This window comes from Sparus aurata, unplaced genomic scaffold (genome assembly GCF_900880675.1).
Source record: "Sparus aurata unplaced genomic scaffold, fSpaAur1.1, whole genome shotgun sequence".
Lineage (NCBI taxonomy): Eukaryota > Metazoa > Chordata > Actinopteri > Spariformes > Sparidae > Sparus > Sparus aurata.
In genome coordinates, this window is record NW_022045112.1 from 45,001 (window position 1) to 68,493 (window position 23,493).

The 23,493-nt window shown below is 48.0% G+C and overlaps 3 protein-coding genes across 4 annotated transcripts in view; 2 read left to right on the forward strand and 1 right to left on the reverse strand.

Annotated features, from left to right (window-relative positions):
* LOC115577724 (piggyBac transposable element-derived protein 4-like) overlaps positions 1–2,210 on the reverse strand; it is a 2,671-nt gene extending 461 nt beyond the window's left edge. Inside the window, exons 1-2 of the mRNA XM_030410618.1 lie at positions 895–2,210; positions 1–717 (exon numbers count right to left, since the gene is read on the reverse strand). The exon at positions 1–717 is cut by the window's left edge and continues 461 nt beyond it. Coding sequence (XP_030266478.1) covers positions 1–717; positions 895–1,987 — 1,810 coding nt within the window. The 5' untranslated portion in view covers positions 1,988–2,210. The remainder of the gene's footprint in view (positions 718–894) is intronic.
* Positions 379–3,244, forward strand: LOC115577726 (uncharacterized). 2 transcript variants are annotated; one of them, XM_030410621.1, is made up of 3 exons: positions 379–491; positions 2,303–2,697; positions 2,875–3,244. In XM_030410621.1, exons 2-3 carry the CDS (start codon positions 2,334–2,336, stop codon positions 3,234–3,236), a joined length of 726 nt encoding a protein of 241 aa, XP_030266481.1. In that variant the 5' UTR covers positions 379–491; positions 2,303–2,333; the 3' UTR covers positions 3,237–3,244. The 2 variants fall into 2 exon arrangements, with proteins under 2 accessions (XP_030266481.1, XP_030266480.1); XM_030410620.1 differs by lacking the exon at positions 379–491 and adding an exon at positions 1,739–2,033.
* Positions 3,245–3,752: 508 nt separating this feature from the next.
* LOC115577725 (uncharacterized) lies at positions 3,753–4,912 on the forward strand. Its single transcript, XM_030410619.1, has 2 exons — positions 3,753–4,140; positions 4,263–4,912. Exons 1-2 carry the CDS (start codon positions 3,762–3,764, stop codon positions 4,622–4,624), a joined length of 741 nt encoding a protein of 246 aa, XP_030266479.1. The 5' UTR covers positions 3,753–3,761; the 3' UTR covers positions 4,625–4,912.
* Positions 4,913–23,493: the final 18,581 nt, after the last annotated feature.

Consider the following 23,493-nt stretch of genomic DNA (forward strand, 5'->3'; position numbering starts at 1 on the left):
GCGCCTTTCCCAGCTGCTCCAGGAACAGCCTCCTTTTGTTTCGTTTACCCGGCAGCCAGCCGGGGTTGATCTCTCGCCATAACACAAAGGCATTGTACGAAGAAACATCGATGATGTTGTGAAAGATGACCAAGGGCCAGCGGGCTGTCATTCTTCTACAGCTGTATGTTCCAATCACCTTATCTAAGTTGTCCACCCCTCCTTTGTTGCTGTTGTAGTCTAAAACGATGGCCGGTTTCCCGTCTTTGCGACGGCCAGCGACAACGTCGTCGGGAGCCTCTGTGTGCAACGTGCTCATGAGCATAACATTCTTGTTTTTCTTTGCCATGTAGGACACCAAAGTGGTGTCGGATGTGAATGCAAACTTTGAGGAGAAGACTTGCCTGTTCTTGGACGTGAGCAGCGCGAGCGGGAGTTCGGGCTTGTTTCTTCTGACCGTACCGACCATGGCGATGTCCCTCTCTAAGAGGCGCTGTCCGAGCTCGTAAGAGGTAAAGAAGTTGTCACACGTGACAGTTTTGTTGCCCCCCGTCAGCCCCTCTGTGACATCGAGCACAACCCTCATGCCCTGGTTTTTCTCCGAACCGCCGGCGGTCGGCTTCCCGGTGTAGACTTGCATTTTCCACGCGTAGCTTGACTTTGAGTCACACGCCACCCATATCTTGATTCCATACCTGGCCGGCTTGTTTGGCATATACTGTCGGAAAGGACAACGACCTATTGTGTGTGTGTGTGTGTGTGTGTGTGTGTGTGTGTGTGTGTAAGAAAGAGACAACGGGAGAAAAGAATCAGAATAACAAACCAAATAATTGATATCAAATCACTCACTCACTCACACACACACACACACACACACACACACACACACACACACACACACACACACACACTCACCTCTGAAGGGAACCAGTTGCTCATCCACTGTTATGTCAGGCCCTGGGTTGTAGAGGTAAGGAAGCCGCTCTGCCCATTTGTCCCACACCTCTCTTATGGCTGCCAGTTTGTCAGTGGCGCGTCTCTCGGGTCTCGACTCGCGATCGTCAAAGCGTAGCATTCTCGAGTAAGTGTGAAACACTTTGAGAGGCATGGTGGCGCGGAAAATTGCCCTACCGCTCTCCGCGTCCCATAGACTGGCTGCGGCCTCGCCTCGGGACCTGTAGACACCGGCTAAGATGAGCAGCCCTATGTAGGCGCGCAAGTCGGTACGACTCATGTCTTTCCAGTTTTCTCCGTACTTTCGGAAACCCTCCAGATTTGTCATGTCTAGCACAATTTTTTCTATCGCCGGTGTGAGAAACATGAGAAATGTTGACACAATGTCTTGGGCATTGGCAACCGCGTACGCGGTGGGTCCCGGTTGGTTTGCTGCTTCTGCTGTAGCTGTTGTTTCCCTTCTTCTCCTCCTTCTCTTTCTTATCCTCATATCTCTGACATTGTCATCATCATCATCATCATCATCATCATCGACATCGGCATCATCATCGTGTTGCCCTATTACCCTGCGATCTTTGTAAAATGCCACTGAGGACCATTTGATAGTGTTGTTCTTGGACATGTATGTTTCTACTTCTTCTTCTTCTTCTTCTTCTTCTTCAGTTTCTTCTTCAGTTTCTTCTTCTTCTTCTTCTTCTTCTTCTTCTTCTTCTTCTTCTTCTTCCTCAGCCTCAGCCTCAGCCTCCTCTCCTGCGCGACAACCCTCGTCCTCGCGTTCCTCCACCACGTCAGATTCTTCAGACACGTCTTCTTCTGAATCAGAGTAGTGTCCCCTGTCGTGTGAGGACATCTCATCCAACACCTGTTTAGCCGTGAAATCCGCAGTCGCGGGTGGATGACATCGCGTCAGACGGACAGTACAGTGCCGGGTTGGTAATGTCGGGTCAGGTGGACTCGACAGTGCCGGTTGGATAACGTCGTGTCGTTTGGACACAACATTTCTGGTTGGATGACATCGCGTCAGACGGACAGTACAGTGCATGTTTGGCAACATCGTATCGGTTGGACAGAACAGGGCCGGTTTGTAAGACCATCAAGTGGTGAGTGTCCGACTGCCGATCGCTCCTCTGATACTGAGTGTCGAGTCCGTTGGGTTTGCCTGGCCACCCCCAGTAAATGTGTACATGCGTATATAAATGTAAGTAGACTGCAGAACAAAACAGCTCCATTTATTCACAACCCTCTCTTGCTCTCTGTCTGTCTGTCTGTCTGTCTAGCTCTCGCTCTCGCTCTCGCTCTCTCTCTCTCTCTCTCTCTCTCTCTCTCTCTCTCTCTCTCTCTCTCTCTCTTTCTCTTTCTTTGTACTAAGCCTGTGTGCTACACCAAAGTGACCTGTGACCATGGCGAGCACGGTGGATAAAGTGTTAGAAGAAATGCTGAAGGTGGAAGCGGACAATGCTCAGAGGCCAGGCTCAATCAAGTGGGCTTCGCGCATCCAGATGCTGCTGGGGTGGAAGCACGACATAGCAGAGAAACACCATGGTATTGGACGCTTTCTGGATCTTATCCTGACAAATTCAGAGTCAGATGCTGAGCTCCTTGACTGTTATCATGCCAAGGAGAATCCAGTTAAACTGATGTACAAAGTCATCGATCGCTGCCTCGAGAGCGAGGAAAGCGCAATGAAATTCCTACGGGTCTTATTTCAGAAGCAGAAATTCCTCTACTTGGACCTGCTAAAAAACGGACCCAGTGGCAAGTTTGGTGAGTATGTGCGACCGAAAGCAAAATAATCAAGGCCTCAACAAGGGGAGGGATCGTCACACGCTGCTGCTGCTGCTGCTGCTGCTGCTGCTGCTGCTGCTGCTCAACTGAAGTAATAATTTTCTGCATGTGTTTTGTTTGTTTGTTTGTTTGTTTGTTTGTATTGTTTCGTTTCAGTCAGGAGAGATCCTCCCGTGGTGGAATTGACAGAGAAGGTGCGTTCTGCGCTCGGCGATAAGGTCGCGCATCTCAAAAACATGACGACGACACCCCTTTACAAGAACAGGATCGTGAATGTCAACTGCGCCCTGGACGTACTGATGCGATACAATCAGCTGCTTCCAGAGGAATATGCCGAGTTCGGGTTAAAAGAGCACAATAACACCGCCATGACTCGGCTACTGCAGAAACTGTGCAGCGACACCACCATCCCTCAAGCCAACCGGGACTTCATCTCATTGGTGGTGGCCTCCTTTAACATGCAGGCCTTTGACCTTCCGATAATGCCTATGGAAGATGTGCTAGTGTTTGTAAAGTGAAAAAAAAATAAAACAAATAAAATGTTACTGTGCCAATCTACATGTCATGTCGATGTGTGTTTGTTACAAATGAAATAAAACTATATTGAACTGAAGAAACTGGTTGACTGGTGGGATTACATTGTGTCAGAAATCCACAATCATCTCCGTTTTCGCGTAACAGCACAAGGTTGCCAAAGTGAAAAGGCGCAGCACAGGCTGTAATAAAAAAAAAAACCATGTCAGATGACATTTAGACTCACTTCCCTGTTCGCGTAACAGCACAAGGTTGCCAAAGTGAAAGGCGCAGCACAGGCTGTAATGAAAAAAAAAAAACAAGTCAGATGACATTTAGACTCATCTCCGTGTTCGCGTAACAGCACAGGCTTGCCAATGCCAACAGCACAGCACAGGTTGGATAACATTGCGTCACATGCGTATATAAATGCTTATAAGTAGACTGCAGAACAACAGCTCCATTTACTCACAATCCTCTCTCTTTCTGTGTAGTGCTAAGCCTGCGCACTACACCAAAAGTCTGTGACCATGGCGAGCCCCGTCGTCGATGTGAACACGGTGGATAAAGTGTTAGAAGAAATGCTGAAGGTGGAAGCTGACAATGCCCAGAGCTCAGGCTCAATCAAGTGGACTTCACGCATCCAAATGTTGCAGGCGTGGAAGCAAGACATAGCAGATAGACACAGCATGATGAGCTCTTATGTGAATCATTTACGGACAGGAGATTCGGATAATGATCTCCTCAGGTCTTATCACTGCAAGATCAATCAGGTTGAGATGATGCCCAAACTCATCGATCGCTACCTCGAGAGCGAGGAAAGCGCAATGAAATTCCTACGGGTCGTTTTTCAGGTGGATAGAGGCATGTATTTAGACCTGCTCGAATCCGGACCCCGGGGGAAGTTTGGTGAGTATGTGCTATGCTGAGCGAATCGATCGAGGCCTGGAATACAAACGATCACCACCACACGCTGTTTGTTTTTTTTTTTTGTTCAGCCAATGTTTGTCTTGATTTTTTTTTTATTTCAGTCAGGAGAAAACCTCCCGTTGTGCATTTGACGGAGAAGGTGCGTTCTGCGCTCGGCGATAAGGTCGCGCATCTCAAAAACATGATGACGACACCCATCTACGAGAACAGGATCGTGGAGGTCAAATGCGCCCTGGACCTGCTGATGCAATACAAGCAGCTGCTTCCAGAGGAATATATAGAGTTTGAGTTAAACGAAGACGATACCGCCGCTATGGCTCGGCTACTGCAGAAACTGTGCGGCGACACCAGCATCCCTCAAGCAAACCGGGAGTTCATCTCATTGGTGGTGGCCTCCTTTAACATGCACGCCTTTGACCTTCCAAAGATGTCCAAGGAGGATGTGCTAGTGTTTGTAAAGTGAAATGAAAGACAAAAAAAAATGTTACTGTGCCAATCTACATGTCATGTCGGTGTGTGTTTGTTACAAAATGAAATAAAACTATATTGAACTAAAGAAACTGGTTGACTGGTGGGATTACATTGTGTCAGAAATCCACATCCATCTCCGTTTTCGCGTAACAGCACAAGGTTGCCAAAGTGAAAGGCGCAGCACAAGCTGTAGGAAAGAAAAGAAAGAACAAAAAAGAAAGGAACCCAAACATATCAGATGACATGTAGACTCATCTCCGTGTTCGCGTAACAGCGCAGGCTTGCCACTGTCAACAGCAGAGCACAGGCTGTAAAAAAAGAAAAGAAAAGAAAAGAAAAGAAAAGAATAGAAAAGAAAAGAAAAGAAAAGAAACAATCCCAAACATGTCAGATGACATTTAGACTCATCTCCGTGTTGGCGTAACAGCGCCTACGGCTTTTGTGTCAGAAATCCACATCCATCTCCGTTTTCGCGTAACAGCACAGGCTTGCCAATGCCAACAGTACAGCGCAGGTTGGATGACCTCGCGTCAGTTGGAACACATTGAGTCTGACGGATGACCTCGCGTCAGGCGGATGACTTTGCGTCAGGTGGACAACATAAAGCTAGTCAGATCCAATGCTGACAGATATAGCTCAGTCAGAGCACTGGTTTCATATAGATGTGGATACTGCAAGCACTGCAAGCACTTCATTCATTCATTCATTCAGAGAGCTTCATTCTACTCTTGGGTTTTCCCCCCCCCGTCTGTTATAATGGACGCCTTTGTCGAGACCAAGTTGAGAGAGTGGGGTTTTGAGTGTCATATCCCAAACTTTGCATCTGAAGGGATTGACACAAAAAAGTTCCTGAGTCTGACAGAGGAGAGCAACAGACCCTTGCTGTACAAGTTGTGCGGAAAGATTGGACCCTCTGCACAGCTTAGAGAATGTATCCGACAACTCAAAAGGGAAAATGATGGCCATGTCCATGACATGAAGACTGAAGACGGGTAAAGACTCAGAGTAACAACCTGTGTTTGTGTGATGTGTAATTGTTACCCTCGACCTTGATCGTAGAACAAGTCATCTCTGTATTTTCATCTATTTTTTAAATTCATTTTGGTTTTTTTGTGTTTTTTTTTTTTACAGCTCCCAGCTCTAAGAAGCCTCTCGGGCCCCGCTATGAAGCTTCTCATGTCTCAAGTATTATGTGATGTGATGCGATGTACTTTGCTTTGCTGGGCTGAATAAAAATAAAAACAGGAAAACTCTGAGAAATGTCTACCAGTTTTGTCCTCACATTCTTCTGTATTCTTCTGCCTTTTGCAGAAATGTTTATGAAAACCTACAGTACACAGTATGAGACATCTCTGTCTCCTTCATGTTACACATCTTACGCGTAACCCAAGAGGAATTGGTTGTTTTATTCAGCCGCAGACAAATATAAAGGGGAATTTGGGTTTCTGGAGAACAGAGTTACGATGTGTTTACTAAGCTGCATATCAGATGATGGGAAAGTTGGGTCTCTTGGGATAAGAGGAAGTGGTTGTTTATTCAGCCTCAGATAATATAAAGGGGAATTTAGGTTTATGGAGAACAGAGTAACGATGTGTTTACTCAGCTGCATATCAGAGGATGGGAAAGTTTAGATTTCTGGTTTACTCAGCTGTAGATCAGATGAGGGGGAAGTTGGGTGTCTGGAGATGAGATGAGATGAGATGAAAAGGGGAAGTTGGGTCTCTTGGGATAAGAAGAAGTGGTTGTTGATTCAGCTGCAAGGGTAATTTTGGCTCTCTGGACACAGTATGAGACATCTCTGTCTCCTTCATGTTACACATCTTACGCGTAACCCATGAGGAATTGGTTGTTTATTCAGCCGCAGACAAATATAAAGGGGAATTTGGGTTTCTGGAGAACAGAGTTACGATGTATTTACTCAGCTGCATATCAAAGAGGATGGGAAAGTTGGGTCTCTTGGGATAAGAGGAAGTGGTTGTTTATTCAGCCTCAGATAATATTTAGGTTTATGGAGAACAGAGTAACTATGTGTTTACTCAGCTGCATATCAGAGGATGGGAAAGTTTAGATTTCTGGTTTACTCAGCTGTAGATCACATGAGGGGGAAGTTGGGTGTCTGGAGATGAGATGAAAGGGGGAAGTTGGGTCTCTTGGGATAAGAAGAAGTGGTTGTTGATTCAGCCGCAAGGGAAATTTTGACTCTCTGGAGACCAGTGTTTACTCAGCCTATACCTGTTCTGCAGCAGCAGCAGCAGCAGCAGCAGCAGCAGCAACAGCATCAACACCACCAACACCATTTACATTGGCAAACCCTGAGCCCTTCTTCTTCTTCTTCTTCTTCTTCTTCTTCTTCTTCTTCTTCTTCTGCAAACAAGGGGAGATCAAGGGGATCTGAACGACTGATGTCTAACTAAGTGAATGAACGCAAGGGCTAAAAGCACCGCGTGCTATACCAGTCATCGACTGTAGGGGGGGGTCATGCGTGACAAAAAGGCATGGGGGGGGGGGGGGTAATAGCGGCCTCTACCGGACACAAGCGGTAATGATTTCGGGGGTGGGTCACCCTGACCCGAAAGGGCAACGCAAGGGCTAAAAGCACTGCGTGCTATACCAGTCATCGACTGTAGGGGGGGTCATGCGTGACAAAAAGGCATGGGGGGGGGGGGTAATAGCGGCCTCTACCGGACACAAGCGGTAATGATTTCGGGGGTGGGTCACCCTGACCCGAAAGGGCAACGCAAGGGTTAACCGGATGACATGACACAGCGACATCTGCCGCCCTGAAAAGGAGGAGGGTGCCCCAAAATGCAACACAAAAATTTGCACCACACACACATACACTGTGTACTGGCTTGTGTACCTCTTGTTGATGGTGGTGGACCCAACAAAGACAGTGAGGGAATCGTTGAAAGATGATGGCCGTTTCAACTCAAAAGTACTCGATGGTCGCTACACTCACCTCAATGCTGCAAACGGGTTGGTTCCCCGCTGATCAATTTGGAGACGTTCTGGAACCTAATCGTACATATGGGATACATTGCAAACCACCCATAGGTGTTCGGTCCTATCAGTGAACATGTAGAGCGGCACTGGCGGCCTGAAGAAGCCTGTGAAGATTCCCGAATAACTGGGACCACGGTGGACAAAGAGGCGCACACATGTCTCATCGTCATAGACTTTCACACTCGTTTCTCTGGCCAAGCATCCCCAACAACTTTGCCGTCCTGGCTGTGTCACATGTTGTATGTTTTTCAATTGATAACCGTGTGATGTTTATATGAACCCCAATAAAGTCTTCCTGTGCATAGAGTACAGTGTGTGGTGTCTATGTAAATTGTGGCTCAAGGTAACTCGAGAGTTCATCTCGCTGTAAGAGGAGGGAGGGTTAGTGGAATCATGCCTCGCAGACACTTGCAGACAAACTCAACCTTCATTTTGTTATTCTGTACAGACTAGAGTGTGGTGATACCTTCACTACTATACGTTTGTGGTTGGTTTTCTGTCTTATAAGCGGACGCATTCGGTTGCAGTCACGCGTTGTCACACAGAGTCTTTGCGGACCCTGTCGACTGTTGGAGGCGAGTTCGGAGATATCTAACCACCGCTGAAACATCCTACCTCAGAAATGTAGACAAGAGGCAACAATAATCGTAACTTCACCAGTCTGAACCAGACGCAAAGACATATCGACCATTGCCACAGACCAACCACCTGATACCATGAACATCCTTCGAGGAAAACGACTCGACTACATAAAAGATTCATTGGGTAACATGGACAAAGTGCATATCATCACAGGAGTCCTCTATGGGTATGGGAGGATAACGTTCAAAGACATGGAGAATATCTACTCTATGGAGGATGCTCGTGACAGGACCAAGTTCTTAATCGATAATGCTCTGGGGAAGGGAGATGGTACCAGCAATGTATTCATGAGAACCTGGGAGAACTTCGTATATGGACGCACATACTCCTCACCGTATGATGGTATGTCGCCCAAGGAAATACTTGCCGTCTTGGAGAATCTCACCAGTGAGGAAGTGAAGGTGCTCAAGTTTCACTTGGGTCGCATAAAACTCGACTGGCGAACACCCTTACGTGCCAGTAAATTGTGTCGTATGGTTGATTTAACCCAGCTAGCAAGGGCCATCTCGCAGCACTTGCGAGATGACGCACGAGATGTGATGATAACCCTGATGAAGGACATCCATCGTGATGACTTGGTGGAAGGAATCACTTTGAAAGAGTGACTGTAACCAGCGCCTGTAGTCAGCCAAAAACTGACTTTTTCTGGATGCTGCAGAGCTACCAACATAAACGCAGCATTGATGATATGGATAATAAAAGAGTCTAACCAAAAACTTCTCAACCTTTAGTTTGTCTATTACCTTCTGCCCGTCCAGTCTCCCTCAAAGCGCTCCCAGTAGGTACACCAGGTCAGCTTTCTGCATCTCGGCGGACACTGCTTCGGGGATATCTAACAACTGCTGAAACATCCTACCGTGGTAATGTATAAATGAAGCTAACTGTATCATTAATACCACCAGTCTGGACCAGACTCAAAGACATACCGACCATTGCAGCAGACCAACCGACTGATACCATGAACGTCCTCCGAGGAAAACGACTCGGCTACATAAGAGATTCAATGGGTAACATGGATAAAGTGCGCATGGTTACAATGATTCTCTATGAGGATCGGAAGATAACATTAGAAGAGCTGGAGCATGTCTGCACTATGGAGGATGTTCGTGAAAGGACCACATTCTTAATCGACAGTGCTCTGGGGAAGGGAAATGGTAACAGCAATGCGTTCCTGAGAACCTGGGAGCAATGCCTATATGGACGTGCATACTCCTCACCACCTCCTCTCCTCACTTTAAATGAGTGGTGACTGTAACCAGCGCCCATAGTCTTTTCTCATAGACTTTTTCTGAATGCAGCAAAGCTACCGATGTAAATGCAGCCACTGTGATGGAGAATGGCGCAAACGGATTAGAGGACCTTGACAGAGAAACTCTGAAAAAGTTTCATATGGACTTTGTGCCTACCGTGCAGTACGCCCAAACATATCGAGACTGCAACTGACCTCACACGAGCACTCACGGAGCATGTGGGGTGTGGCGCGCTCACATACCTGGATAGCTTCTACAAGACACTGACTGGGATGACGCTAAAAATGACTTGGCCACTGATCCGAACATGTGCATAGTTTGGCTCAGTGGCTGACCATTCTTCATTTCAAATCAAGGATAACAATGATGCCACTTTGACGTATGTGTTGCACTCTAGACTGCTGATTTCTTCTACATGTATTCCATTGATGATATGAACAATAAAAGACTCTGACCAAACCTTCATCTTCCACTGTCTGTCTCTTATATGATACATAACAAAGTGAACATATTCAGAGGTTAACATAGACGTAGGGAAATAAGAACATATGTGGGAAGATGTAGTCACTGTCTTGTCAAAGGCTAACACAACTTCGGCTAACACAACAGACTTGATTGTGGTGATACATTTCCGTTTGCACAGACAGAGTTAACACCTGCCTGTTGATACAAGCGGAAGTATTTAGTCGCAGCAGCTGTGTGTTATCCAACCAAGGCTTTAGAAACTTTTCCACACTGCAGAAACACGAGCTGTATTTATCATTTGTATTTACAATACCAACCAAGAGAGCCAGAGACACCTGGGTGTAGCAATAAGCCAGGGTGAAGGTCAGATTCATGGCACATCATACCGGTAGAAACTGAACACATACTCCATTACAGCCATGAGCAATGCAGAGGCACTTGAAGAGTGTGAGCCTGCCAAAGTCACCGTCTATGATGGTTCAGTGTCCGTGGACAGGATGCTCATCAACAACAAGGACGGTTTAATCGTGTCACACGTGTACGAGAATATGACAGTAGAAGGTAGTCTCACATACAACATCCATCCAAACCTACACAAAAGAGAAGCTTACCAGTGCACCCCAGATGGCGTAACCGAATCATCTTGCACCGACCTGGTCATATCCAGATTTAAAAGCAGTGTTCGCTTTGGGGAGTCTGATCAAATGGCATCTAAGGGCACAGTGATCTTCTCTAGGGGAGCCTCGCCTCAATTCGACGAAGATATCAACGACGGTCTGGGCATACACTTTGACATGGAGGCTAACAACTGCGTGGTTGTCTATACCAACAAAGATGATCCCAGCATCACCTCGCATGGTGTATGGGTCCTGGCTCCTAACTTTACACCGGCCCAAGACAAAGAATTCACCCCAGTTACGAGTGTGGACAGAAGCGGCTATACAAAAATTAAACCTGATGACGATGGGAATATACGCAACATACATGTCAAGGGCTCCATGATCATTGACAAGTACATTATCCTGTCCAATGACCTGGCAGAGCCCCTGGGAGGATGGTTCTTTGGGGAACACTCACATCTGTGGTTCCAACCATCCAAGGAGATGGTGATACCCGAGAAGCAACACGAACTGGGGATTGCTGAAGCCGATGACTTGGTCATCTCGAGGGGAAATGCCTCAGTCGTGGTGAGATCAAATGGGGGACTTGTCACTGCTGGAGCTGTGGCAGTTTTACAACCATCACTTTACAGCCGAGATAGGTCAGAGACCAGGACCATTGTCATCTTTCAATGATTGCCTTATCTGAATACTCTGTGACTAAAAAGTCAGTTTTTACAAAATTTGTGAAGATGTGAAGAACAGCAATGTATTGATGTGATTGTTTTTTATTTGTAAGCCAAGGAAAACCATGACCCATCAAGAGGAGTAACCAAGATACTTTTGCAGTCTATGCCTATGCATAGTGTAAGGTGAAACAAATAAAGTTGTATAATTACAAACTGTACTCAGAATCCGTGTGGTATTTTTTATTTTTTGGTTTGTTTTAATGTACTTCCCTTGGCTCCTCCACGATCTCCATTTCATATCACGCAAACAAAACGACACATATGCTCGTACACTCACTCTGCTTACAGGTTGTTTCATGTCATCCAGGTCTGTTTGTGCAGCCAGAGTTGACACCTGCTTCTTGCTTTTAAGCGGACGCATCGGATAAAGGCTTTAACTACCACGTGTTATTGGACACAGACTCATCTTATGTGTATAAACTTTAACATTTCAACTGACAGGATCTTGGACCTTCACGGCGTCCTGAGAGTCATTACACTCTGCCTCTGTATCAGATTGAATCTGCTCATGGCAAGAGGTTATTGTCTAAGAATAGTTTTGTTTTTTTCCTTCGACAGACACAACAGGCACGATGGTAGTTTTCAACAACTATTTATTAGGGTTGATATACAACATAGTGATGAGACATATAGTTATTGTCTTCATAAAAGATCTGCCTGCTCCGACAGTACACCAGTTTAGGACGGTCACTTAGATGGCGAGAAGGCATGGGATATCACGTAGCGGACACTATTCATCATTGGGTCCCATATACGTTCCATGTCAAATATGGCAGTTCCCTCGGTCACAACGCGTTCCATGGCCTCGGGGCACTTATCGCTGATCTCGATCTTCGTGACAGGTTGTAGGTTTTGGTCCACCTCTATGGTGAAACATATATCAAAGGCATCAATGGGCACTTGGTCAGCAATTGACAAACCAGGCGGTCCTGAAGTCATCTTGGCAGCATTCAGCACAGCTTGCAGAAAGACAGCACCTGCCTTGATCGATGTAATCTTGTTATGGACATAGTCCATGTGGAGCGGTGTATGACCGTATATGTCGTGCAAGGCATTTTTCAGTCGTTTGTCTCCCTCCACGCTCACGGATGTACTGGAAGCCTTGAATCTTGACAGCAGCACCTTGAAAGATAGGTTGAACGGGGAGACAATGACTCTGGAAACTCCACGTTGCCTGGTCTCGGTGTCCACGGCTTTGTTGTTGCCATCCCTTGCAACATTGCCGCTTTCCTGCTGAGTCTGTGATGTATTCATCTTGAGCGCTTTCAGAAGTCTCTGCTTTGCAAAGACTGAGTACAGTATATATACACTGTGATATCAATACATGGAGTGGGGGGGGCAGGGTGTGCTGTATGAAAGTTGGTATGTCTATCTGCAACTCAGATGTCAAGACACAAAGTCTTTATCCAAACATGAGGCATCTCTCCGTTCATTACCTTTTATGTGGACTTTGTAGTAAGTGGCCAGGTCTGTTCGCGCAGCCAGAGTTGACACCTGCTTCTTTTTTTTTAAGCGGGCGCATTTAGTTGCAGTCCCAAGTTGTCACCCTCAGTCACAGTCTTTAGGGTCCCTGTTAACTTTGGCACATTGAGTCTTCCTCGAAGCGCTCCCAGTAGGTACAGCAGGTCTGCTCTCTGCATTTCGGTGAAGGCTAGTTGGGAGATACACAACCACAGCTGAAAAATCCTACTGTGGTAATGTATAAAAGAAAAAAGGCAACGTTAACCTTAACATTACCAATCTGAACCACATGCAAAGATATATATCGACCATTGCCGTAGACCAACCAACTGATACCATGAACATCCTCCGAGGAAAACGACTCGACTACATAAGAGATTCGGTTGGTTACATGCGTAATGTACGCGCTGTTACAGGAATTCTCTCGATGTATGGGAAGTTAACAACCCAAGAGAGGGACCATGTCAACTCTATGGAGAATGTTTGTGAAATGACCGAGTTCTTGATCGATAATGTTCTGGGGAAGGGAAATGGTACCAGCAATGTGTTCATGAGAATCTGGGAGGAACACCTCTATGGACGCACATTCTCCTCACCATATGATGGTATGTTGCCTGAGGAAATAATTGCCGTCTTGGAGAAGCTTACCAGTGAGGAAGTGGATATGGTCAAGTTTCACTTGGGTCAAATACAACACCACTGGCAAGTACCCATAAGTCACGATGCATTGGAGGATATGGTTGATATAACCCAGCTAGCAGACGCCATCTCGCGGCGCTTAGAAGATGACGCACGAGATGTGATGATAACCCTGATGAAAGATATCAAGCGTGATGACTTGGTGGAAGAAATCACTTTGAAAGACTGACTTTTTTTTTCCTCTCTGGATGCGGCGAAGCTACCGATGTAAACGCAGCCACTGTGATGAGGAATGTGGTCAATACAATCGAGGACCTTGGCAGAGAAACATTGAAATGGGTTCATATGGACAGTCACTGGACTGAACATGTATACACTTTTGGCTCAGTGGCTGACCGTGGCTCTTCATTGCAAATAAAGGATTACAATGATGCCACTTTGACACATTTGTTACACTCTAGACTGCTGATTTCTTCTACATGTATTCCACTGATGATATGTACAATAAAAGAATCTGACCAAACCTTCAACTTCCACTGTTTGTCTCTTATATGATGCATAACAAAGTAAACGTATTCAGAGGTTAACATGGATGTAGGGTAATAAAAATATATATGAGAAGATAAAGTCACTGACTTGTCAAAGTGTGTACAGCAGCAGGCTTAGTCCTTTCGAGTTTTATTTCAAATATAGCCGTAGTTGACACTGGCTCTGAATGATACATTTCACATGCCTGTAGTTGTCACTGGCCCTGAATGACGTTCAACGCACATATCACCACTTTATTTCATTTTCCTTTTGTTGTGGTGTACAATAAAGAAAAAACACAACACAGACACATCTGGAAGAATCTCAACCTTTATTTTGTTATTCTGTACATGATGCATTTGGGGGGAGGACAATCTTTGGCTAAAACAGCAGACTAAAGTGTAGTGATACATTTGTTATACAACGTCCGTGATTGGTTTTCTATCGTATTCTCGATAGGCGTCGTGAACGCTCACTTTGCTCACAGGTTGTCTCATGTCATCCAGGTCTCGTTGCACAGCCAGAGTTAACACCTGCCTGTTGATATAAGCGGACGCATTTAGTTGCAGTCCCACATTGTCACACAGAGTCTTTACGGCCCCTATCAACTTCTGCACATCGAGTCTTCCTCGAAGCGCTCCCAGGAGGTACCGCAGGTCAGCTCTTTGCAGTTCGGTGGAGGTCAGTTCGTTCTTGAACTTGAGATATTCGGCGTTTTCCCTTGAGGTTGTATTCATGGACTCCTTGAGAAGAACTATGTTTGCGTCTAGGCTTGCTATGGATCTCGAAACAGTGTTTATTGCAATGTCCACCTCGGCCTCCTCTTTCTTCCTCATCAGGGTGAGGTTTTTCTCTTGTTCCAACGGGTGCATGTACAGGGAGGTGAAAAAGTTTACCCCGCAGGAAAGTACAAAGTCTGTCAAGGCACACAGTCCCCGGGCTATGTTGCATGCGAAGCCGCTGCTGCCCATTTTTGGAGTGGAGTGGAGTGGCGGCGAGGGGTGGCGGCGTGGGGTGTTCGATGTTCAAGGAAACTCTCTGGCCGTAACCAGTAAAGCTTTCCCCAGTCTTGTAAGGGTCTACATCTTAACACTGGAGGATTCGAGAGTACCGCGTGCTTTCGAATATCCTGTTGAAAATAGGATTGATTATTTGCGAGGTAGTGTGGATGGGATTGCAGGCAAATATCCCCGTTCCGCAGATTCTGGGTGCTAGCCTGTCGGCCAACGTTTCGCGGGTCACATCGCTGGCACACATGAGTTTCTTGTCAGATGTCAAGCCTATACTGTAAGTACCGCAGAAGGCCACCCCCAGCGTTGGCTGCATTATGTCGGTGGTGTGCTTGTCTCCATTGACTCTCTCCACAGTATCTTTGAACGGGTCTCCAATGGGATCGAGTACACCCTTCTCAAATTCGGCCATGTGAAGGGTGTTACAGAACAGCTTGTGATTACTGTGCTCCTTGAGACGATGTCTGCTGCCGTTGTGCTTATTGCCCCTGAGCACAGAACTGAAGGGACGCAGTAGAGTTGGCATACAGGTGTACGCTTCAGCTCGCATCAGAGGGTCCACTGCAACGACCCCGTTGAGTAGTTCGGAGCGACCGGTCGTGAAGATGTACGGTCTACGGTACCCGCTCGCACTCTCGGACTCGGGACAGAACCCGTTGAAGGTGTCCGCTACCACCATGTCGAAGGGACTGCCGTCGTCGATGTGCACGTCTCCTCCTCGTACATCTTTCATGTACAGATTGGGGATGTGCACCCCGGGCGATTCTAGCGTCTCTGGTATCACCGCAGACTCGCAGTATTGGTTGACCGTGTGCACCTGATGGGTGTTGTGAGCCGTGGGTTTGCAGACAATCTCAGTGCCTAGCGTGTACAGAGCGGACTTTTGTTGCATGAGTGTGACGCCGCATCCCGTGAAACGCACACCCCTGAACAGTAGGTAGGACATGCCCGAGTAGTATTTCGTATCGTAGTGATTTTGTATGACGCTGTGTGTCAGCAGGGTGCTGTAATGAATCCCCAGTAACACTTTGGCTAGGTTGTTGCTGATGCCTGCGAGCTTATGCAGTCTGATCGCCCACATGTAGGTGACGAGGGACGTCTCGCTAAATCCCGTGTCGGTGCAATGCTCGTGTTTCAGCGCTGTAGGCTCAAAGAGTTCGCTGACGTCGACCGCTGTCTGCTGTGCGACCTTGGAGAAGTAGCAGGTGCCGTTCAAACGTGCCACCGTGAGAGTCTTTTCGGCGGTCAGTCTCAACTCGTTGGTTAGATTTAGGTCTTGATCTCTGTATTGGATATTGGCGCGGGTAGTGGCGGGATTTAGAGACGATTCGAGGCGGTACACTCGAGCTCCTAGGGCTGGGAGGATGATCCAGTACATGAGATTGCAATAGTCCACCTCGTCCAAGGTGAAGGTTTTTGGGTAGCCGTAGACCGTGTCCGCAGCGGTCTCTCTCGACCCGACGTTAAAATACAATGGCATGGAGGCTATCACAGAGTTGTTTCTATTCCCGACTATACCCTTCAACAGTCCAATCAGACTATTCATCAATCCCTCCACTTGTACCAATACGGTACGTTCTTGCGCGGTAATATTGCCTTTCGTCTCTTTTTCCGTGAGAACGCTTCGTATGTAAACGGCGCAAATGGGGTCGGCCAGCCAAGACCAATACGATCTTCCTTGTGTCCAGTTTGAGCTTTCAAGCAGCGCTTTATAAGGCTCTCCCCTCAAGATATGACCTCTCAGTGCAAGCATCGTATCTACGCCCGGGTTGTAGTGAAGCGCATCCTCAAGGAACGGCAAGTTGTCCTTCACCCGTTTTGCATGCTCTGTATCACCAAAGTGAGTGAGTAGCTCGCTGCCAATCTGAGCGATTTCGTTGTCAATGTTGTTCATGGACGAGGAGTTGAAAAGGGTCACACGGGGCCTAACGGACCAGCGCTCTGGCGCGACGGGTCCGATGCTGTCGCGCCGTGGGCAAGGTACCACCATGTTGCGGGTGTCAAACTCGAGCACCGAGGCAGGGTTCTTTATCTTGCTGTACCAGTCTCTGCTGTGTGCGAGACGGGACAGTTGGCGCACGGGGATGCCGTTTTGATTCGTTCTCATCAATGCGTTCACATCCGATTGCAGTTTCGCCCGACGCCCCTCGGTGAAGAGCTCTATCGGGTTACCGACGGGATGCACGTTTCGAAGACTGACGCACGTAACAGAGCCGTCGTACTGATGGATGTACGAAACGCACGGCGAACGCTGCGCAAGCTGCTTGTAGTTGACTTCATCGGCATCTGTCGTGGAAAGCACGTGAGAGGGGTTGATCTGACTCAGAGCTGGTGCCGTGCAGCCGAGTGTAAAGTACTCCCACTTGAAACCTTCTGAGTTACAGAACGCCTTGTGTTCTGTGGACGTGTCTCTGCCGTCACCGTGCTCCATCTGCACCCTGTCCACGGGAACGATGGGAATTCTATCGCTAGGGCCTCCTCCGAGTCGAATGTAGTTTACTTTCACATCGATCGAGCGGTCCTGGAACGAGGACTCGTTGGTGAAAGGTAGGTCCTTGTCACCCAGAGCGTGCTGGGTAACCTGCTGCATGGTGAACTCGTAACCTCCTCCTCCTACTCTACTGTTCTCGTTGGTCATGGTGTACACGGAGAACTCTGGATTAATCTTTGTGTCCTCGCAGACGATCTGAGACCATATCACCCCGTTGGCGCTCCTCTGGGAGATGACGCGAAACAGAGTGTCACCTACGATCATGACTTCAGGCCTATCGCTCCCAAGTACCCTACGCGCATTTTCCAGTGCACAGACTAAAGAATCGGGTTGTATGTTGATCATGCCGCACATGAGCTCGGCCATCACCAATATAGCGTCCAATTTCTCAGCGCGAGTGGCAGTCTTGGTCCTTTGCGCCACCCTGTCCGTTAGGGTGGGCTGAGCGGCACAATATCTCAGCACCTCGATAGTCCTTGTCAGCTCCCAAGAAGTGCCGACTCTGTCCAACTCTCTTCTGATCAGATCCATAGCCACTGAGGGCACTGTGACGCTCAGCAAGCTTCCAAATTGCATCGTGACCACTCGAGACGTATGCTGGAAGACTTGCCTGTACTCCCTGGTCTGCACTCCGTTGCCGATTGTGTCGTAGGTACCCTGTTGTGCCTCGCGTTGATCTGTGATCCTGTACGTTTTGCAGAATTTCAGACCCGTTGGCACAGCCTCGTCTGGGACCAACATTGTGTACACAAAGCCGGCGAGTAGACGACTCGTGTATTTCTGTTGTCTGAACAGGAGAACTCCCATATGAGCCTGCGCTATCACAACTGTAGCGTCGGCTGAGATGGAAGTGTTGGTGGCCGAGGCTCGGACTATCTTATCGACAATGTACTCCGCGAAGGCACCGTTTGGTTCAGCTAGGAAATCGGGCGCTTTCACCAATCGCCTGATCGTTTCCAGCGGTTTTAGTGTGTATTTGCTCGGGTCCATGGTTACAACACTCATGATGATGATGATGATGATGATGACAATGATGATGATGATGATGATGATGATGATGATGATACAGGTAATCCTGTGTGTTTTTACAAGCAACCTGGGCTGGCAACAAGTCTACAGATGAACATACATGGACAAATATTTTAAACTGTCTTTGATTTAGACAATGTCTATGGCGTGACGCAGTCTGGTTTTGCGATGCGGGCTATAAGGTCCCTTCACTTGCACTCCATGTGATGTAACAGGAAGCTTATTAAGCGCTCGATACATTTCTTGCGAGCACCTGTCGTGGTACATTAGTAAACTTGAATCATTTCCGTGCTGTCTCAGCATGCTTTCCGCAACAATCACGTCCGTTGTGACATCGATTGCGTTGCGTTTGAGCTTGGAAAGTTTGACTACCCGTGCCCGGGTATTTGCATCTGTTTCTTCTTCTTCTTCTTCCTCATCGCTGTCGTTGTCGTCGTCGTCGTCGTCATCATCATCATCACTATCGTCCTGTTGGTAGTAGTAGTAACCATTCCCTTGACTTAGTGTCTGCCTGTTACTGCACAGACAACATAAAGCTCTAAATAAGATCCAGAACATCTTGGACACTCGGCTCAGCACGGCTAAGGCAAGCTAAGCCCTTAGGCTGTGATTGTAAGTATTACGAGACCCGACCACAAAGGGGAGGGAGACAACGATGGCAGCTCCAAATAGAGAGCAGATAGTCCGTCACGAAAAGGAACTTGCTGAGGCTGCTTTAGAAGACAGGGGAAGTTCCCACGCACTAGATCGATTCAGGAAGTTAGAGTTTGGTCAACATGGACGAGATCATTCTCGTTCCGCCGATGTCAAATATGAGGAGCATTACGGACTGGTCCCAATCCATCGAGACGTGGAATCCTGGGTCTACGTAAGTGACGATCCACAACTAGCCGTGGCGATAGAGGAGATTGTCAACACGTTCAGTCCAGCGCTGTCTTTGGAGCTGCTGCTTTACAATGTATTGGGGAGCAACAGTGAGAGCGCCACGTGCTTGGTGCGATATCTCATCAACTACTACTCCTCGAATCACGTGTGCGAACACATCAAGACGACCCTGAGGAACATGATCAGATGGACAGTACTGGCAGGTTTCGTGCCTTGTCTGTTCTTGCCTTGGAAGAAACTCAGAGCTCTAGGCCTTGGGTTGTCAGGGAAGGCTACCGTTACCAACCTCGTCGCGTCCGACCCAGCCGTTCACAGAGATGCGTACAGTGGTAGGCCCTCAGGTTATGATCGTGACAGGTACAACGGTCGTAAACGGAGGAGAAGTGAGAGGTGCGACAGACAGTGTAGGCCTGGTTACCTGGGCAGAGGTAGACGCACACAGTGCCAACCGTGCTTCAGGACAGTGCGGGATGGTATCAGCCCCCCAGAGGCGGCGGCTGAGGCCGTGCAGGAGCGAGAGGCTCACGAACAGGCTCTGTCGTCGGTGTTGGACGTGCCACTCGATCAACTTGCGGACACTCTCAAACTGTTGATGAGCAATTCGGTGCCCAAGACGCAGGTCTCCGTGGTGTGCAAGATCATCCGGGACTGGGTCAAACGGGACATGTTCACGCTCAAGCGAGACCCGATCAGAGAAACAGAGCTAAAGATGGCAACCGTAAGCCTGTGGGGTATGATGAAGAGCTTTGAACACGGTCGATGTCCAGTCATACCCGAGTGCAGGGCTTCGAGCTGTTTGGCCTTCTACGATAAGGAAACGGACCTTGTTACCGCTACCGTAGACGGGGTTCTCTACAGGCACATCTCCACGTGGGATAGTTGCTGGTCGCGCGGTTCCAATCTATCGTCGTTGGCCAAGAGAGCTCACCTGACGGTCAAGAGTTGGGCTACGCTCTTTCACAAAATCATACAGGGGCTGACCATGGCCTCGACCAGACACGTGTACACTAGCACAGGCGCAGAGCGGTCTTCTTTGACGCATCTGGCAGACGTGATGCTTGCGTCTCGCGGAGAGCAACAGCGCGCAGGGCTTTCGGTTCCAGGCAACGCGTACGGTAAACCGCTGCTCGACAACCTGTCTCGCTTCCTGGCCAGCGATCAGCAGCACGATATGTTTGGTATGAACACAGTTGAACTACCGGACATGTTTCTGAGATCCGGGGTGGGGACGACGGTCTCTGAACACAAGTCAGCGAGTGTCTCGCACAGCCTGAGTAAAATGATGTCTTCGATGATCTCCGAAGGCAAAGAGGTCCTGCTTGTCAGGCAATTTCTCGGGGAGGTTACTAGACACCCTCGTCTGGCCTTGGAGCGTCTCAAGTGCGATTGTAAGGATCACGCTTTACTACAGATGGCGGAGAGCGTTGTGAGGCAGCTGGAAGATGTAATCAGCGAGGGTGGCGTTGGTGGTGGCGATACCAAACACGTAACAGAGCTTGGCTCCGATGTAAAACTTGTGTGCAATTATCCGTCTTCTGTCAGCGTTGCCCACTTAGAGGAGACCCTAAGCATGTGGACTAATTTCTGGAGGAGCGCTCTGTCCGGGTTCAGCCAGTTCAACAGGAGACACAATACAATACAGTACAACAACAACAGGGATACGGTGAGAGAGCTGGAGTCTGGGTCCCCCGTGCACGTTTTCCACTGTATGCTGGTGACACTGTTGAACACATCGGGAGTGATATTCGCGGACAGCCTGTCCGGGAGAAAGCCTGACTCGTCACTCACGGTCAATGACATTATGCTCACACGGGACTCTCTACACCCGACCGCATACGGGTTACTATTGGCCAACAAGCTGGGTCTCAGGCCTTCGGATGTAAAATGTGAAGATGAGAAAGACAATGGGGGTACAGAGATGGCGTTGCCCTCGGCTACATCAACAAACAACCCCGTCTTTGACTGTCCACCGCATGTCGCACAAGAGGTGGGTTCCGTTGAGCTTCAACAAGGGGTCGGGATTGCAAAGGGGATCTTTGGTGTACAGTCGGCAGGATCCCAACAGAAGGACTTGCACCACATGCTGAACCGCCACCATCGTTGAACCGCTGCTGCGCTGCATAGACACCTCTATGGTCAATCGAATCATTGGGGCTGCATGTAGTTCGATGGTGATCAAGAGACAAAGTAGGAACAGCACCGCCGCCGCCGCCACCACTGGCAGCAGCATCAGCATCAGCACCAGCATCATCATCATCATCATCATCATCAGCAGCAGCAGCAGCAGCAGGTGGTTCACCGTGGAACAGGATCTCCTGAGCAAGGACAGGCTGTAGGTGTCCTGAGACCGGAGAAATGGATTTAGATGATCGGTCTCGATCTTTGTGGTGCAGGGGTACGAGATTTGAGTTAGAGAGACTACGACGACGTCGACATCTGTTGTTTGTGATGTTCATTCTTTTGTTGATGTGTTGATGTCTTGATTTCATCCTGGTTTGCATTCCCCGATTAAAGTTTGTTTGTACACCATTTGCGTCTCCCTCTTTTCCTTCTCGAACTCTTTGTTGTGTGTTGAACACGGTACTCAAACAAGAAGCCCGAGGTGTCAGAGGTTTCTTTTTCTTATGCGCCACAGAGATATCGTCCTCCTTCACCATGGTACACATCTTGCGCTTAACCCGAACCTTGCACTCCTGATGTTGTTCAGCTTGCCTGTTAGAAACATCCCCATTATCATCAATGTCCTCATACCCATCATCATCTTCATCATTGTCCCCACCATCATCATGATCATCATGATCATCATCATCATCATCATCATGATCATCATCATTGTCCCCATCATCACCACCCTGACCCGTTAGACCGTACTTTGCTAATCTGAGGAATTCCTCTGTACAGTTTCTGTTGGGTTGAGAGAGGAGCAGCTCAGACCGAGGATCCAGAAGGCATGACTGGAGAGACTGGTCATCTATTGTAATCGTGACCAACTTCTGTTTCGCGTGAAGCTCGGCTCTCCCATTGATCATCCAGAGGGGTTCCAAGCTTAGCTCTGTCAGGTCTGCCAGTGAAACTCTTATCCAGAATGACCTTTTGTGCGATGCCATCTGCGTGTACAGGGCTGTCTCTATTGGTACGCACTTGTCACGCAGTGTTTGAACAAACATGTTGATCTGTTGAACCGGATCGGTCTTTACCCCTGCGCACTTTTTGTGTTTCTCAGTGGGTCTGTATTGCACAAAAGCGTAATCCTGACCTCGTAAGGCTACTCCAATTAGGTAGTCGAGTGTCACCACGTCTTCGCGTACAGTCTCCAGAATCCTATCAGGCTCTTGACTGGGATGTTGAGGAGGAGGAGGAGGAGATACAGGAGAGGAAAATGGTAATGTGCGAGGTTGGTACGAGTAAGCAAACATGATCTTTACTTTCCCAGGTTTACAGCTAGAAACTCAAATGTTCTGTCTAGAGTGCTAGAGAACTCGTGGTCTGAAAGAAAGTGTTTGAGGTTTAGTTCAGCAAGACTTTGCCCGATCTCGCATGTACTCTCCAGACCTCGAGGTCTGTAAATAGGATCCTTCCAACCTGTACTCTCTTCCACTATCCACCTAGTTGCATTAGAGAGATCCAAAGATTGCCAGGCTGGTACTCTGTTACCCCTTTCTGCAATCTCAAACAACGCGTGCTTCCAAAACTCAGACATCTTGAAAGAGATATGACAACAGGGACACAGTGCGTAGTTGCGGTTCAGTTGAGTAAGAAGATATTCATCATCACCAACATCTTCATCCAAGACCTCGTTTGCATCTCTCAACAACCCTGGTGGGAGGGTGAATTCAGCTCTCTTGACAGTAGATCCTGTCCCACAATCAACAACCGATACAGTCTCTGGAACCAGCTTCATGTAACCGAAAACAGTGTTCTCGTCTATGTACAGAAAATGCCAATCTCCAACCAGGTCCGAGTATGGCGCGTGCACAGACTCACGTTTGTTGTTGTTGTCGGTGTTGTGAGCACCAGTTTCTTGGTTCTGCAATTCTGATATGTAAGCCTCTACTTTCTGCATCCGCCTACTGCACACTGCCATTATGTCTCGCAACTCCTTGGTCTGAG

Coding starts and splice junctions, on each gene's coding strand:
- LOC115577726 (XM_030410621.1), top strand. CDS start 2,334: ATGGCGAGCACGGTGGATAAAGTGTTAGAAGAAATGCTGAAGGTGGAA. Junction 2,698..2,874: donor CGGACCCAGTGGCAAGTTTG/GTGAGTATGTGC, acceptor GTTTCGTTTCAG/TCAGGAGAGATCCTCCCGTG.
- LOC115577725 (XM_030410619.1), top strand. CDS start 3,762: ATGGCGAGCCCCGTCGTCGATGTGAACACGGTGGATAAAGTGTTAGAA. Junction 4,141..4,262: donor CGGACCCCGGGGGAAGTTTG/GTGAGTATGTGC, acceptor TTTTTATTTCAG/TCAGGAGAAAACCTCCCGTT.